Source organism: Homalodisca vitripennis, chromosome 4 (assembly GCF_021130785.1).
Source record: "Homalodisca vitripennis isolate AUS2020 chromosome 4, UT_GWSS_2.1, whole genome shotgun sequence".
Classification (NCBI taxonomy): Eukaryota; Metazoa; Arthropoda; class Insecta; order Hemiptera; family Cicadellidae; genus Homalodisca; species Homalodisca vitripennis.
The window spans coordinates 134,669,655-134,688,731 of NC_060210.1; the positions used below are offsets into that span (position 1 = coordinate 134,669,655).

Consider the following 19,077-nt stretch of genomic DNA (forward strand, 5'->3'; position numbering starts at 1 on the left):
ATGTTCATACACACGGTTAACTAACCAACTTTAACCAGAACATTACCATCAAGGAAATATTGTTATCAATGTGAAACTATAAATTGGACATAAACGAATACACATTCCAAGGTAAATTTGTGTATTTTGTTTATAAAAATTTTGAATTCTAAAATAAAAGTGAATTTTGTTTATACAAAGAGACCCTTGTTTAATTTTAAGAATCAGCAACAATGACTACCGTTTTAATTTTAGTTTTATAAAAACAATGTTCAACTTAAAACACTTTTACGCCCTTCATTTTATTTATAGACCTGTATAAGATGATTTTTTATATGATTAATACATTCAAAGGCTTTCTCGATATTTTTATTGATTATTCTAAAAACTTCTCAATCTTCTGCCTATTCTGTACTTTAAAATAAAAATCCAAGATTATTCCCTACAGCCGTCTCTTCAACCTTTTTTCAACTTAAATATGTATTCCATTCTCAGCCCAAATTTTAGTACTAAAAAAGATGAAAATGTTTCCATAATGAAGATAATTATATTAACTAATGCAAGACTTGTGGCGGATTTACTAGCACAGTCGATACGATGACCATTATTAAGGTAAACCTAAACATTTCGCTATTTCTATCTTACTAATAACGTAAATTCGGAAAAAATGCAATATCTTTGAAAATAATGATAATCTGATCCCAAACCACTCCCAACAATATGATGCAATATAACTTGTACTTGTGACTAAGACAATTGACGTAATTTTCTTACTGGTTAAAATTTGCATATGAATAAAGCTTGCAAATGACAAACAAATCTATTACCCAGCAACATTCAACTAGTTATGAAATACTGGGAGTTCACTATATATTTTTCTTCGTTATGTTACATTGATGGAAATATTTAAAATAGTGGGACCTCATATTCATCCAATGATTTATTTATGTTATATAGAATGAAGAATTCCTTTTTCTAATTTAACAGTTGTACAATACTATTAAGATATCTTTCTCAAAATATATTAGCGGAGCAAAAGAAATTAAAAAATATATTCCCACTAGTTTGTGTTTGCGTAGTCTAATCAATAACATAAATATAACATATGTAGCACAGTTTATTAACCAATAGTTAAATCTGTGTGCCTGCTGTTTAAGTGGATCATGTAAATATTCAAAAATGTCATGTCATTAGACCTCATGTTAAAACCCGTTTTCATAAAAATTTAGGATTTATTTACAAAGACACATTTCTGTAAATGTATCAAGCCTACATAGCGTATTTATGAGATCTGAGATACCACACTTCTCCCATTTATTCTGCAAGTAATAAAAAGGTCGTAAAAGTGTTAAGGTTAAACTGTTCCTGTAGGTATAACATCATGATGGACACCATACAGCTAGCTTTTGAATAAAGTGTAACCAACCTAAAATTATTACACCTAATTAATTATTTCCTAAAATTATTGGCATAGCCCACTTTTCGCACCTCTAAAATCATTCGTTATTTCGTACATCTAAGTGAAAGCTAAGAATGAAATCTACGTTTCTTCAAATTGGGTTAATATTTAATTTAAATTTAAATTTAATTTAATTTAAATTCAATGTTTAAATGCAAATTGGGTAATTTTATGACCCCTTATCGTTATTTACCCTGTTTGTTGTATTTGAACAGGAACGATCCCAGCGGTTTTTATATTTTCTCCCGCATCTTTGGTCACTAATATTATGCTAAATAATAATAATATTCTTTATTGCAGGAAACAATTAACAATAATTGTATTGCAAGAGTCATATAAAAATAAAAGCCCTAATCTAATAACTAACACAGATTATTTTTACAATTTTAATTATAACTAAAAATAATAGATAAATAAATATAGAATTAAAATTACTTTTTGGGTACGTGACACCTGTCGCCGTTTCCTCGATAGTGGCCGAATTTTCTTGGATATCAGAAGGGGAATTAGAAATATTTGTTTTAAAATGTTAGTGAAGACTATCCCAGCGACCCATCGCAAACTCGTCAACTGAGTAAAATGCCCTAAAGGTGACATAACGTGACTTTAAGATTGTTCCGCTCAGCCCAACCATGTACCGGCTCTAAACTGCAACTGTTTAACCATGGAAATGCGCCCTGATTGTAAATAGTCCGTACCTAACGTTCCCAGAACAGTGTTGACGCACGTGACGGTAAGTAGCTCAGCTAGGCGAGGTGTACGGTGGGCCGCAGCCCGCGAAATGATAGCGCTCTGTCACTCAGTCAGTTCCCGGCTGCCCCTCGCTCTACTCGCTCGCTCTCTCGCTTCAGTCCGCGTCCTGCTCTTGTACAGTGTCGTGCCCTCTCACTCACTCGACTGACATGCTGGGCAAGTGTGAGTGTCTGTGTTTGTGCCTTTTGGATTGTCTGCTCTACCAACAAATTGAAATAATAATAAAATATTTTATATTCTCTTTCATTGCATTTGCAAAAAATTACTGTTGAATTAATTTTAATTATATTTGTAGCCAATTACGCAAACAATACAATATGTAATAGTATAAAATTTTGTGGTCAAAATCAAAAATTTTATCAATTCTGTTCCTATTTAAATACAATAGATTTTTAATCTTTGTCCATTTCTGTGTAAATAATCGTGTTGAGATGAAATTAACGTTTTCAGATGTACCTTTCGTTTATTACAAAAACATACCACGTTATATCACCTTTACGGATACCTCGCTTTCTCCATAACTTTACTTATAATTCAGTATAATTAAGATACACTAGTTAGGTAACCTGTTTATGATTATTCGTACTTAACTTGGGGTTTTGTATGGCCTTTAAGACATTGCAGGAGTGAAGTTAAAACCCTCATAATGAGCTACTAAAAATTTATGCTTAATAAAAAATTTCATTCGATACTCTTTTATGACATTTAACACGTTTACAACCGTGCACAGTTGTTACACAGTAAACTACGCCGAAAAAGTACTATTTTAAATAAATGATATCCTACATAGTTTAATTCGTCACAGACCAGATTAACACGGTCAGGTGACTACGCTCGGTAAGTATTCCGCGTACAGCGGTGTACATGTAGCTATACTAGGCTGATACGTGTTAAAAAATTCCTAAAATTACTAAGGGGATAATAATTGACATTGATACTCTTTGCACCTAACGGAAATAAGTATATTTGTAAAAATTATTTTTATTTGTCATTGTCAAATTGCACTCAACATAGTATTGTAATCATTAGGGCGCCATCACTATGGTCCTAATTATAAAGAGTCGTTGATTGCTTTTATCCAGATATACCCTCACAAAAGCTGGTGGTCATTTTCTGTATTAACCAAAAACTATAGCTATTTACAATTTTGTGGATTACACTTGGTCACATAGCTTTTCGACCATCACGTATAAAATAATTCTAGCTTTGGTATATTAGTACTAGAACCTCACAAGTTTTGATGAGTAAGTATGATGATGTTTTATTTACATAACTAGTAATTTGTTCCGAATTCCATTTTCACACCATTTCTTAAACATGTTCACCGCCGCCTAAACTTACTTTACCAATCCCCCCCCCCCCATTAATGCAAGGTTAAATGGCCATGAGAAAACGACTCGCAGTGAACAAATCTGATTCGGGCCACATCACAAGATCACCTTCGATCAGCCACATCTAATGCACTGAAGTCTTCTTCATGCTCAACATTACGTTCACTTTCTGTCTCCGAGCCATAAGTATCTCATCATGTGAACAGAAAACTGTTAGAAATATAGCCTCGAAATTGATTTAATATAACTAACAAGAATTCACCTTAGAACAGTTTTGTACTTTTTTTGTACAATGTACATTTCGGGAAAGGCTTTGTTAACAAAAGTTATTTGATAGCCTTTTAAACTATATAAATGAATCACTTACAAAAATGTAATATAAAATTTAGCCCCCAAGGTAGTTAAAACATATATCAATTTGGTTTAGTTATTTATTTACTTAATTTATTAACCTTAACCTGCAAGTAATTGAAGATGGATTCTTCGAATCCGAAAGTAGGATTTAATAAATAAAGAATACAAAAGTATTCAAAGTGTATTCTTTTTAGTAATTAATCAACATTTTTTCAAATGATGTTTAATAGTAGCACATTAATTAGCGAAGCCCAAAACTTGAGTGGCTGAAAAATGTTCATTTTTGTCACCGTCTGTTTGTCCGCTCGCGCAATATCGTGAAAACGAAATGACCTATGGACGTAACATTCTTCATAAAGCATCATGTCTGGATAAGGAAACATCGAGATTATAGTCCATGAGATTCTAAGTGAGCTTGAGATTTTGCTGAGCGTTAGCAAACATGTTTGCACTGGATAACCATGATTGCATAACATAAATTTGTAAACTAACTGAGTATAATCTCATGAAATTTTAATATGTGACATGGTAACACATTTTGCCTAATAAAATGAGATATAGGTTTATAATTTCGCTCACAATCTCATCTGATCCCCTTTTCAGCTTCCAAGAAGTCCTCAATTATATTCTAGTTAGGTTTATTTTCCAAAGTACAACAAACAAACACTAATTGAAGCCTCATTACAACAATATGAGTACTATTTTATGCCAGTCAAACATTTCGATAGTTCGTTAAAATGTTTTTTGTGCTTTGTTAAAAATCTAAAGCTATTAATGTTCACTTGGTACTTAATTCAAGTCAAGAGGTTCCTGAATAAACACATTATGCACTTCAAAGTATGTTTGCATTGAGTTAGTTAATTCGTTAGTTGAAACAAAATAAACCCAATAAGAGAAACTTGACAAATCCATATTGTAAAGTATAAAGATGGGAAGTCCAATTTGAAATTATTCAGAAAACACGGTGAATATGTTACGTAATATCCTCGTAAATTCAAATGTCTCTCATACGGTAAATGCTTTTTTGGAAATTAATTACCTATTAAAACTAAGTTTGGTATTAACTTTGAAATGAATTTATTGCTTTAGTTACATTGGTTTAGTTTCATTTAATTCTTTTAATAAAAAATAAGGAATAATCAATTGTTATGAAGTTGCCTCTTTGGTTTCTAAGATGAAGTTTATGGTATGTGTTATCAAATCACCCTGAGTTTTAACTTGTCTACCCCTGGTAGTTTTTTTATGAGTAGTGAATCATTTATGACGGACTAGCCTCAGATAATAAATTTTACTTTGTAAAAATACCATGCTTAAAACAGGATTCAAACCCGGATCCTTTGGCGATGAGCTCAGGCGCTGGCCTCTCACCTCCAACGTGTCAGTATAATATTGTCAGCTACTTGTGAACAGGTTTTCCGTACTAGTATCCTTAGCGGTGGTCACAGACAGACATAAGTCTGTGAGTTTAATGAAGAAGGATTTACACAGTATCTAGAATAGACAAAAGTATGGTAGAATATAACCAATAAACCAACTAGTATTTTAGGGTAGAAGTCCTTTAGTTGACAATATGACTAAGTGTTCTTTGGAAATCAGAATTGTGGATCTTTAGAGATTAAGAACTTGTTGTACTGGGGCCATCTTTAATTTATTTTCATAATTTTATAACTTGAAAAGTTTAAGCTCTTATTTTTAGTCTTAAAACTATGGGAGGTGTCTCATTTTAAAGACATAATTAAAACAAACCCAAGCTCTTTTTAATATTTTCAATATTTGCATTGGTTTTCAAGGAAATTAAAATATTTTTATAATCCATCGTTAAAATATTAAATACAGTTTCGAATAAAAACTAGAATGCGTTTGGATGCGTATTAATTGTATTCTTACTAATTTTATAATTTTACTATCAAAATAAGGACTAAAGGTGTTTCAAGTTTAACATTGTCCTTATATAAAACTCAAGGTCGGAGCACTACAACCGGCCTCTTATCATTATGCCACTAAATTTGTGAATGTTGGTTGAGTTTAAATCCGATCCACCTTCTTAGTGCAGCGTCTGGAATCTAACGCTGTCACAGACATGACTCCTGGAATCTGGATCCTGGAGATCCAAAAAGATTCGGTGACCAAGTAGCTTAAAATAAACTCTTAGCATCGTTTCGACAACAGGGACACCTAAATTCAGGCCCGAACTTTTTTCAGGCAACCAGTTAGGGGGGGCCGATCCCAGATCCTGCCTCACGTCTATTTGCAGGGATCGTGTCGGCAGACGAAATAGCGCAATCTAATCACTAATGCTATTACAGGCTAAATTTTTTATATCGTGTATTACATTTTCTAAGAAACTGTGACTATTACACAGGGGGGGGGGTGAAGCGGTGTGACGAGGGGGTGGCGGGACATGAGTCCGGCCCTGCATAAATTTGTCTTACCTATGAACCTTGCATAAATATATACGAAATTAATATACTCACTTTTATTTTACAGAAACTTCCGGTTCAAAATACAAGCTTTGTATAGAAATGTAATGTAGTAGGAAGGTAACAACCTATGTACGCTTCATAATACACATATAACAAACTGTTGTTTCTCCAAGTGGTATGAGAAATTAGTAACCCATAACTTTATTAATTTTCAGCCAATAGCGTTTATATTCGAGTAAATCACTATCGGAGTGCTGGTTGCCGGAGGCCGCGGTCACATGAAAGCCCTCGGTAGTCGACAGTCGGCCGGGCCCTCAGGGTACCTTATCTCGTATCTCCCAGCCAGATTTATTGCTGCTGCCGCTGTTTCTACACCGCTATCTCGCTAAATGGCACACGTTTGCCACTTTTGGCTCACTCAAAAATTGGCTACCCACTCGGGTTTTGTAATGGCTTTAACAAGCAGTTTTATCTTGTTTGCAGATAATTTAGCCTCAAATTTCATTATGGAAATTGGCTATATAATAGCGAGATTGGATGTTCTGTAACAAGGATTTGGTAGCTAATCGTGCCCCGAATATAAACACGTACAATGTTTCCAAAAAAAAACTAACTAAAATGTCTTTATTTCGTGTTGTGTTAATTCAGAGTAAATTGTTTCTTTGTGTTAAAAACTACAAAATTAAATGTCAGATTTTGATTATGCGAATACCGTAGATAATATGTGGTTTAGTTTAATAATTCTAAATGGTTAAATCAATGAGTATGTATTTTTTTCCCTTTAGAGAGACTTTATCACCCATCAGTGAATTAACTTTTTATCCGTATATCTGCTAAAAATAATAGCAATTAATAAATTAATGTCTCAAAATGTGCGAAGAGGGAATTTGGAATCGAAGTCTAGAGTATATTTTGTTTGTAAATTTGGTAATATGTAAATCGAAACACAAATATGCCAAACATTATTTACTACCATTTACCCGCGGTTTCGCACGCAATTCCGTAGGTTTTACACCTGTGTGAGCACTTCTGGTCCGAGTGAATTATATTTCCGACATCAATGTTTAGTTTGGCTTATTCCCACGATCAAGAAAATGTGTCAAATATGTATATTTATGGTAACTGTAATTTACTTCGATGTTTTCCATAGCTAATTTTTCCTCTTCCCTGATTAAGAAAATATATACAGACATAGAAGACTACTTTTGTTAAAGGACAACTAATTTCATTTTTGTAACAGTCTTTTGATGTAAAGTTAAAAGTCCCTTGTATCTGCACTGCTAGCAGTGACCCGCTCCTTTGCACGCAATTTAGTATGGTTGCACGTGTATGACCACTGTTGGTACGAGTGAATTATATTTCCGACGCAAATGTTGAGTGAATCTTGTTGTTGAGAAAATACGTAAATAAGATTATATTTATGGCCATTGTAATTTACTTTGTTATTAATATGTTTATTTTCCATGCTTAATTTTGCCTTATTTCCTGGCCAATAATATATATATATTATATACACATATTATATATATATATATATATATATATATATATATAATATTAAATATATATATATATATATATAATATATATATAATATAATATAATATATATATATATATATAATATTTATATATAAGCGTTCATGTTAAAAGTTCAGAACAATCGGTTGAATAGTTTACGCGTGAAAGCAAAACAAACAAACAAAGGCACTTTAGCATTTATATTATTAAAATAAATCACAAAGATAAAAATACATTCAAAATTAAATCTATTTGTAAACTTTTTTATTTATTTAATCTTATACAAATTCAAATATTGAGTAGCAATATTTTTCCAGAATCATTTGTGTACTTCCACATACTACACTTCTCTGGTTAATAGGAATACCTTTAAATAACCTTTGTGCTCCAATGTGTTGCGATCCCTCTCGTACAAAGTAAGGTCGTTTAGTATAGCTTTAGTACAGCATTGTTTCTACTTGGAATATTGTGGTAAAATTATCTATTATATTTATGCGCAACACTCTTTTGTCGAACGAATATTAATTTAACTTCACAACAGATTTCATACATCGCGATCTCTAGTTGCCCTTGTATTTTTTTCTACTCTCAGCTTTATAAATAGCAATGGATCATACAATACATGCAAAAGGTAATACTGATTCCAGGAATCAAATTCAAAATTTGCAAACAGCCACATTCAATTAGACTATAGGCGGAGGGCAATCAGCTGATCTGGAGAGCCGGAAGGGAGATGGACGAGATGATAAGGCAACAGCGATCGTGCTGGAATCGTTATCTGTGCCATTATCTAAAAGTGAAGAGCTCTTTATTTTATTACTTTCCACCATTACCAAATTGGATTGAACGAAGATTACATCGCCCCTCAATTTGGGTGGATTGGCGTTGGAGATTCCATCCATCCATTCATTACATTACAGCACAATTGCAGTAACCTAGTTGTCTTATTTTCGACAAGTGGAGGTTTTCCTACCTCTATGCGTTTAGCGAGTTATTTTATATAGTGTTTTTAACTTCTGTATTAAATAATATATTACAGAAATTTAAACTTAAATGTGAGGTATATCGTGTGTTAGTTACAAAAAAATATATGTTTGGGGGGAGGGAAACCTACACTGTAAATCAATATTATTTTATTATTCTTACTTCTCCTGAGGTCTTCTTTCTGCCAATTTAAAATAGCGTAATAGCTCTAATTGGAATTAAGCCATAATGAAAGTTTCTTTTGCTTCTTTCAATTGTATAAAATTCACGTAGTTAAATGAGTCATATTAACAGATTCAGAGTCAATATTTTATTAATTTTATAGGAAAAATATAAATAGTAACAAACATATCTTTTTAATATTCAATAATAATTATGCGTTATATCAGTTACTATATTATATTAAAACTATATTTTACAAAATATGATCTAAAAATTGCTTTTGATGACTTCAGCGAGAAAGGGTTTGTAGTAAAGTGATACATTAATACTCGTTTGACATTTTTTCTTATTGTATACCAAATTTAATATTTAATCTGCTGTATACCAAATTGTTTTATTTACACAATTTTTTTCAAACTTATTTTTTATTCAAGTACAAATATTTTTCATACAAGATAATTGAACTTTAAAATCCAAGAGCCCTATAGTATAATGTGGGAATATTTTTCCACCCATATTAAAATTATCGGTGAGGTAGCTGAAGTGTACCCCAGTAGAAAGCTACAATGGATTCCAAATAATGCAGTTTTATTCGATTTCTTGCATTCACCGTCTCCACTACTGACGAGCATTATGTATTGTTTCAGACACCAAGAAAATCATCGGCATCGATGACATCACCGACACCAAGACCATATGGCGGTGTCTGGCAGCCGAGTTAATCGGCACCCTCTTGTTGGTGCTGGTCGGCACGGGATCCTGTACCGGCGTGCAGGTCAGCAATACCGGAGATCCCGTCGTCAGGATCGCTCTTACCTTCGGCTTCATCATCGCCACCATGGTCCAGGTAAAGAATCCTCTACTCTTCCTGCCCCTCGTTCTTCTCGTAACGATGATCTTGAAATGTACTACTCGTATGAGCGATTCCTGACATTCTGGTCGGCCGGCATCAGTGTATTCTCCACGTCCGTAATCTGTAGAGTTGTAACCTTTCGTGAGACAATAGCTGTGATTATACCCCGACAGGCGGATTGATGGGGGCCTGCAGTAACGACTTCATTGTGCAGACCAGATAATCGTCTCTGAAAATGAAATACACCTACGCGACCAACTTTCTTCAGTTGCGGCCAGCCCTTATCAGTTGCCATCGCGAGTGTTGTGCGAGAGATCGGTGAAAAGATAAAGTCCACTCTCACGTCATGAGTCATCCATAAGTTCACTTGATCCAGGACGTATGACCACTCTTCAATTGAAAGACGATTGTGAACCCTCATCAAATGTTTCATAATTCTTCCTTCACTGGGCGTTAGGCAACCGACCCCATTACTTATGTAAACGTTCAATACTTATTAGTTGTAACTATTATAATTGCGAGGTCTCATTGTTGTGAACGCTGTATTATTTATGAACTGTGAATAGTTTTTCTGTTATAATGGATCGCTTGTGTCAAGTGCGCGAGTGCGCGCGGGGCGTGTTGCCGCACCCTCCTACCCACACTGGGAGCGCGAGAGTCGACCCGGGCCACGGAAGGTGCGGTGTTGGTAATTAGAACACATATCAGACCACACAATGGTCAATTGGCTAACCGCGCTTGTTGTTAGGCTTGGCTAAACAAGACCACCTTTCTGACCGTTTCAGGGCGTACCCCAGTTTGAAGTAGAACTTTTATTCGGTCTCAGTCAAAAACAAGATTAGTGTTTACAAGCAAATTATAAAGTATAATGCAATCATCCGTCACTATTTTTATAATCTACGAATAATACGAAGTATAAACTGAATTGTTTTAGGGGAGATTGTTTATCCTGAGATGTCGCTACTGAGATCATAACACCAATTCGTGAACACATCTCTTCTAAAACTGTTGCCACGCAGGCGCATTTAAATTAGTTTTATTTGATTAATACATTGGACTTGCCACACATTTACATTCTATTCAGCGTTAGAAAAAGACAAATTATATGAACATTTTACAGATTGAGTTGACATTTTTCACACACTGTAACCGCAATGCTATAATTTCAGAAGTATTTTAAAAATTGCATGTAAGTTTTATAAATAATGGCTGTGAAGGTTTTTTGTTTCAATAACTTTACAATTTTTTAGATTCTTGAGAATTATAGTTGTGCGAATATAATTTTTAGTTTACGGGGACATAAACATGTTTTCATAAATTTAAACATTTTCAGACTCATTTACAATTATAAAAACTAATTTAAATGTACCAAAATGAAATGTAATAAAATATAACGCCGCATACAACCATAAATGGCCTTAGGGTAGAGATCGAGCGTCGAACACAGATCGAGCTCTTGTATGACATTTATTTGTTAGTAAATTAAACCTTAATTATAATAATAATTTATCTTCAGTCCAGGAACGAAATTCACAAAAATTTTTACTATTCCAATACGTTCTGTAGGTAAAGAACACTTGTAATGTTGCTGTTTGGTTCGTAAAGAGTAAAATATAGAAATTTAAGTGTAATCGAATGGGAAAATTGTATTTTTGCGATACAATTAATCGATCGGAACGTAACGAAGGTCTCAGGATGTATCCACAAAAGTACCTTCATTACATGTGTTTAAATATCATACGGTAATATAATATGATTATATTCGGTTGGTTTACTAATTTATTTACTTTGCAATTTTCTTGTAATCATCTTAGTTAACTATTAGAACAGAATATTGTAAAATATTATTTTTACCTTCAATTTATTTATTTATAAATTAATTTTGACCTTTTGATCCTAAAATCAGTAGCGTTCTTCCTTGGTCCAGAAGCTACATACAAGTCTCTAGAGTCTGTCTCACTAGAGCTATCGCAAGGAGGGATAGGCAACTACGCGATTTTAAGCAGATGCCATAAAGTCTTTATAAAGTAAAGAGATCCGCACACCATTTTGTACTAATGTAGTAATTGTTTTATCTCGCCTCATAAATCATATGTACAAACGTATAAAATATGTTATCACGTCATACACTTGTGACAGACACTGGTCTGAGACACTTGTGGTCCACCTTAAGGTAACGGTGGTTGGGTGTGTGTGGAAGTTGACGGAATCAGTGATTTTATTATATAAGTTTACCAGCGTACGTCAATGTGTAATAGTCAGCAGTAGTTTTATCTCACCTCATAAATCATATGTCCAAACGTATAAAATATTTTATTACGTCAATTCATGTTCCAGTTGTTTATTGCTGAAAGTAACCCTCATCGAACTCTCTATACGACTGCAGTGTTGTAATGTGTGGATGGTGAGTATTTTGGAGGGGGGGGGGGTCACGTTCTTCCATTGATACAACCGCTGAACTAAATACCGGCAATTGATACACGGACTTCGACACCTCTGGGTTATTCTAACCGCAATACTGACAAAAAATTCTTTCAGTGCATAGAATGGTTAATAGTGGATATTGAATAACCATTTTGCTTCGTACGAACGATCCACTTTATAAAGGGGTTTTTGTGCCAATGGCTTTTTAATTAATTACATTAAACGTTTTTAAAGTACCTGTGTAAACCCATTTGTAATTTGTATTTACTTCTAAGGGAATTGAACTCACAATCTCTCGGTTAGAGAATCGAAGCTTTATTAGAAGCTATGTTTACGGTAAAGATCTGAATAAAATGCTACTCTTTATTTCGTCATTCGTTCAAGTAAAAATCTGTAGTCATCAGTAAAACTACACAATATGTACGTAATCAACTGTGTAGTAGTTTTTAACAGTGTTTTTTACGAAAAAGACCATTTTTGTAGAAGAGGAGATCTTTTATCTCCAAACCGAATTTGATTAGTAATGCCTTAAGATTTTACAGCCACAAGTAAATAGCTCAGTCGGGAGAACCCAACTGAAAAAATTGACTAATCATTAAAATGTTTGCAAATTAACATATAAAATAATGTTAAAACCTTTAATAGAGAAGCTGTTAAGATAGTCAGTACAAGGTACATATTGGTAACATAATGCTTCTGGTTGGTCCAGCTTTAAAGAATTATTAAATATACCTACATAACGCAGTATCGAAGGGACCGACATAATTTACGAAACTACGGAACTGAATGTAACCATTTTCCTTATTATTGGTACTTTGCCTTTTTCATTTTTTGACCCAACTCAATGGGGTTTGTCTTTGGACTAAGAAAACCAAAGACAAACCCAAGTCCAAAGTCTCAATGACCTTTCTGTCACCAGCTATCGCACAGACGGACAGACATACACCGAAACGACATACACGGACTTCTCTAGTCTTGAAGAACCTATTCATTATGTACCTGTACTTTAGTAATTGTATTTTGAAACTAACAATACAACCAAATAATTATTGCGTAGACTATGTGTTTAATTTACGTCATTGTTTTTCATGGATTCCTAGTTTTCTATTTCCTTTCATTCAGTATAAAATTCAATGTTCAAAAATTTAAGAGTAAGGAGACTCAAATTTGTTATTTAAAAATTAAATAAATACCTAATTTAAATACTTTCCTTGCTGTGGACTTTACATCAAAATTTTGACTTAACAGTGAGATACGGCTGTATTTACCGACTCCATAAACTGTTAATGAAAAATCTTGTCTTTCATACAATTACAATTTGAAATTGCTACAGTAATTACTGAAAATAACGTGTCCTTATAATAATTAGAAGGAAATTAAACTGTATTCTATTGGTGTGTATCTGAACGATATTAGTGAATTAGTGCAATAAGATGTAATACAAGACACCACTTGATGTATCACCTCTAGTAGTCTCACCTACTTGTAGAACAGCCGGCATGCGGCACGTCGCATGTTTGACACAGTAAACAATTAGGCCTATCAGTGCGCCGGTGTGTTTGAACTACTGACTGAATAAGATATGACTGCAGACAGCTCAGGGTCTGCGGGGGCGTCTTGTCTCTCAGGTGATACCACAAGGTTGTGTCTTAGCTCACACTTTACCGGTGCCACGCCGCTGCTTGAGGAAATCTTTCACTTGTACTTATATAGAGGGGTTACAAGGGTTAAACCTGCCTACTTGCTCAATCACTTCCGAATTCTCTCTAAAAAGACACGATGTTAAAAAAAGACATTTATTAAAAATACGGTTTATCTACGTATTTTTTTTTTGTTTTCTCTTATGAGGTTATATCTCTTTTTTATCTTTATTTCTACTATAACCAGAGAAAGGTGTGGAAAATTAAGTAGGAGAGTAATTTACCTGTAATTTAATTGACTGGCGCTTGAATTTCGTTAAATTTGATCGCTTTCAACCAAAATTAAAATATTTTTTTTAAGGATTATTTCAATTGCCTTTTTTATATTACGAGTCATAACTTACTGCTATTGTGTAACTTTACGTAAGGGGTGATTTTTAATAACAAACTTAGGAAGAACCGCGTAAAAGACTAATAACAATGACTTTATCAACTAGATCCAACTTCCTCCAAAATTGCACGGTGCTGATTAGTTAGGGAATGACATTTATGAAAAATATGGTTTATTTAGGTTTTTTCCGAAGTTTCGTTCACACTATTTAGTTATAACCTATGAAATCCCCATTTTTCTGTCTTTATTACTACTATAACCAGAGAATGGTATAGAAATTTGGGTAGGAAAGGAACTTAATGTGACTGACTGGCGATTGAATTTCATTAGATTTGATTTATTTAAATGCTTAAACTAAAATGAGCAAAGTCTATTTCTTGCTGGAAATATGTTTTACTATATTCAATTGTACATATAACGAGTTATAACTGACTTCCATTGTGTTATGCAATCAAAGGGGCGATTTTTAAGGATATACAGTAAAAATAACAAATTTAAAGAGAACTGCTTAAAGCAATGCTTCCTAATAATTATTAGGAGGTAACGAAATATTTAAATGTCTTAGTTATTGTTTAAAGTATTTTGAGTTCTGAGTTGAATAACCGCAATATGAATACTGTACTCGTGTAATAATTATGAGCGAGAATTGTTTAAATAACCCCTTGGTTTCCTCTTCCGCTAGAAATTTTAATTAGGGATTAAAGTGGAACACTTAGTTGAAGGACAAGCGGATGTTCTCAGCCTACTTCTGGACAACTTGCGGCCAACAAATGTGGCACAGTCGTCTGCATCGTCCGCTACTTACTGTGCTGAACTGGTTCCCAGCGGGACCGAGCGGATGGTCAGTAGTGTGAGGAGTCGCCGGTCGTCGATCGCGTAGCTCCTTCTTGTTGGCAGCGTTGGTGACATAGGGTTACTGCATCACCTGTCCGATACATTACAGCTTACTAAGAATTTTTCAATTGCATAAATATGTATATAAAATCCAGTAGTTCCCTAAATGATAAATTCATCTAATTCTACAACTTTTTTTATTTAAAAGTTCCTACGCCTATGCAAAGGAAAGATTTTAAAGATCCGTCAAAACATAACCGATTTTACTGAACTGATTGTAGCTTTTTTCCCGGATTATTACCACTTTACTGCCCTTTGACCTCTTGACCCTCAAGTCGATATGACTCTTTCTTGAATCAAGACAACACACTGTACAGCAGTTTTCAATTCTCTAGGATTTTCATATTAATTGTTATCGCACAGTTATGCGTAAAACAGTTAACCTGCCGGGTCTTTAATAATAAATTATTTTTAGACGCTTAACTTTTTTGGAATTGACAATAGTACGACATCGGAAAAAAACTGAGAGGAAAAAAGTAAATATCCTCTAAAACCTACTTTTGTACATACTACTATATTATCCTTCAATATGTATAACTTTTAAGGTAATTATTTTGAAGTTAGTTTTTATTAAGGGTATCTAAAATGAATGGACACATTCTAAACGAAGTCTAAAAGTTGGAGTTAGTTCTATAGGATCCATGGTTAAGGGACTCTTATTTTAATCAATTATTTATTTAATCAATTTTATTTGTTCTGATCGAGATTGTTAAGCCTTCTATACAACTGCGCATTGATAGATTTCTGTTTCGGTCAAGGACCTTCGTTCTCATCTAATTGCCAGTGGTCAGCAGGTTGTGTCATGACGATAGGCAGGTTGCGCCGTCACGGTTGACCGCTGCGGCTCGCACGCCGACAGGACCTTGTAAACAAACGATTATCTGCACATCAATGCCAGGGTCTCGGGCACGTAACATCCGCGCTCGCGCAGCGCCGGGCGTGTAATGAAGGTAGTAGCTGGCTGGCAGATATCTTTGTTGATCGCAGTAAATGCCAACAGCATACTCGGGAGATGTCAACCTCCACATAAACATCACGACTCGATGTCCTTTCAGAGTCCCATCGAGTGTCAGTCACTCTGGGAACGGTTGGCACTGAAAGAACCCTTCATTGATTAATGTCGCTGTAGAAATCGTAGTAATTACTAGAGAGCACGGAATTTCCAGGATACTTCTGTTGTGACAGGTAATGCCACAATCACCCCTGAGTATGGACTTGAACTACAATCTATCTTTTATCATCAGATAATACAGATTGTACTGCGTTTTATGGGCTGCAAAACGAATTTGTTTGGTAAACAAAACCGTGAATAAAGAAAAGTGACCGAAGCGAATTTCCGAACACACGGTTTAGTTGGACAAACCGATTTTAAAATTTGTTGAATTATCATACAGTGGCAGCTGTTCTATGTATAGCACATTTAATTCCTTCCCTGTCCAGCATCAGCTGTCCGTTTTTAATCATTTGAGAGTCTGATGCCCATACAGTCGTGCCAGAGGGAGAGGAAGTAGGGTTCTTGCCTATATTTTTAAATCTTATTTCAGTTTTCAAGAAAACCAATCAAACTAAAATTTGCTTACAATCTTAAAAATGGGAAACTAAATTTTAGACAAACTATTAGTACTCAGTATATTCTTATTAGTCCATTTTTTAACTAAACACATTACGTATACCTATTTAAGGTTAAATTACATTGATTGGATTTTTCTTTATGCGTAACAGTTCTATGGAGTTAATTTGTCACCAGAATTTTCTTCTAAGATCAATTCAAATTATCGGTATTGACAACAATTTTATGACAAATATTTGATGAGCCGTATTTGCCACTAAGTACACACTCCTCATCATTCCGTCCTTGAACATCTTGAAGAGCTGGATGACCGCTGGCACCAGCCCTCAGCTGTTTTAGTTGCAGTGGCAATTGTAGTAATCAGCCATCATCTCTCGCCTTGGCTCCGTTATCCTTCTAGGGGCGAGATGCGCCATCAGTTATTGTACTGTCCTGGACTCCTGGCTCAGGCAGTCACTGTTCCAATTCATAGGTGAAGTACTTATCCCTTATTTGGGATCTCGAGTATTACCACCACTACCGGTGATGAAACCTGTACTAGCCACCTAGTGTAAGACCGCTTTTATCGACTTAAAATTTATTTGCAAATCTTTGCAATTTGCAAGTTTGATGTGAAAATAAAGGCTGTATGTTGTTCTGTTATCGATTATAGTTTACTGTGTGTGATTCAGTTCTTTAAGATAACTGTCCTGAAACTATCCTGTTGATTTCAAGTTGTAAATTGAAAATCAAGCCCTAATAATCACTGCTGACGTTAAAAATGTTCATTTCTTACACCATGTACATAAACTTTAACTTTAGGGGTTGACATGTTTTTTATTTGTGACAAAATTTCTTTAAGAAACAAAATAGCATGAAATTTTCTAAAAATGTGCATTTAATTAAAACAAGTATTATTAAATCATAAATGTCAATCCCTGAATCTACTTATGTAAAAATTTTACATTTTCTTCAGCAGTTTTTAAACTACACCAGTTACATGATGTTCAAAATGCTGTAATTTTACTTTGGAGAGATCCAAATTGTTTTTATTCCTTTTTTATGTATTCAGGAAAGTTAACGTAAACAGCGCTGAATTTAACACAGAAATATACTTTTCAAACACAAAATCGTTTACATCACCTTAATTTTCGACTGATTGATCCTAAGCTCAAACATCTCGATTTTATGACTGCTCAGACGTATATCTTGTTCTTAAATATACTAAACGTGGTTGCTTCAAGGGTACGAAATTGGTCAGTTCATCGCTCAGTTTAGCTCGAAGTAGTTCTGTGTAATACTGCGTGGAATACCCGAGGTGGAAGGTATTATATGCTAATCTGGCTTTAAACGGTGCCAAGGTGGAACGGCTGATCACAAGATTTGAGATCAAGTGGGGCATCGGCATTATGTGGCTTTGCAGCATCGCAAGTAAACACCCCTGCGGATTTCCAGGACAAGTTGGTCCAGTAGCACAGTTGAGCAAGATATGGAACTGTAACATTACGACACTATGCTATTTATTTGTACGACAGTTGTCAAATGAAAACCTCTTAAGACTAAATGAAATTGAAAATTACAGCTGAATTTCGTAGTAATCTATTCTAATATTTTCCGGTTCAGTTAGGTTAAAATCCAATTAGCTACTATTATATTTTGAATGGTTAAGGTTTTCAAGATAGTCTGACATCCAAGGATAAATAGTTGACACTATCTATTCTATCTAGAATATTTTTAATATATTATTTTGTGTTGTGCTAAAAGTACTTCAGTAAACAATTTTTTGCACATTACGAGTAATGTTGATAATGCAATCAGAAATTTAGAAATAACTATAATCGTGCAGCAGTAGTAAGAGAACAACAACAATAAATGATTATCTAATGCAGACAAAGAATGACAATTTCAGCCTAATTTTTCTCTACAATCGCTGTTTGTAGCATTCTACCTGTCAAGCTGCTGGTGACTCAGTTGATAGATGGACCTTGTAGAACCGAAGGTGTATTGTACAGGTGGACTGCAGGGCCATTGAGCCCATTGTTTCACCTCAGATGACGTCACATCTGTTAGAGCTGCCAGTAGACTACACAGGTGACATCCATCATCGGGACGAAAGCAGTTCGAGTTGCCTAATATCCGCTCACACATTACTGATCATTTCGGTCACCTTTCTTTGTGGAAACTTTGCTTAAGAAGTTGAAAACTAGCATGGTTATTGGCTCAATTCTAGGATGTAAACTCTGTACTTTGTGCCTTTGAACCAAAATTGGCACAATTGTAGTGATCGTTTTCTCCATTGCGCAAGCCCAAAATAAATTTTTAAGGAAAATTATTGTGCTTTTAATTCATTTACATTTTAAT

At 34.3% G+C, this 19,077-nt stretch overlaps 1 protein-coding gene across 3 annotated transcripts in view; it reads left to right on the forward strand.

Moving 5' to 3' along the window:
- Positions 1–19,077, forward strand: part of LOC124360215 (aquaporin AQPcic) — an 81,223-nt gene that overhangs the window by 49,665 nt on the left and 12,481 nt on the right. For 2 of the 3 annotated variants that reach the window (XM_046813627.1, XM_046813628.1), the window contains exon 2: positions 9,613–9,812. In XM_046813627.1, the coding sequence (XP_046669583.1) occupies positions 9,613–9,812 (200 nt within the window). Of the gene's footprint in view, positions 1–2,208; positions 2,354–9,612; positions 9,813–19,077 lie in introns of those variants that run through there. The other variant, XM_046813629.1, reaches the window with a different exon arrangement.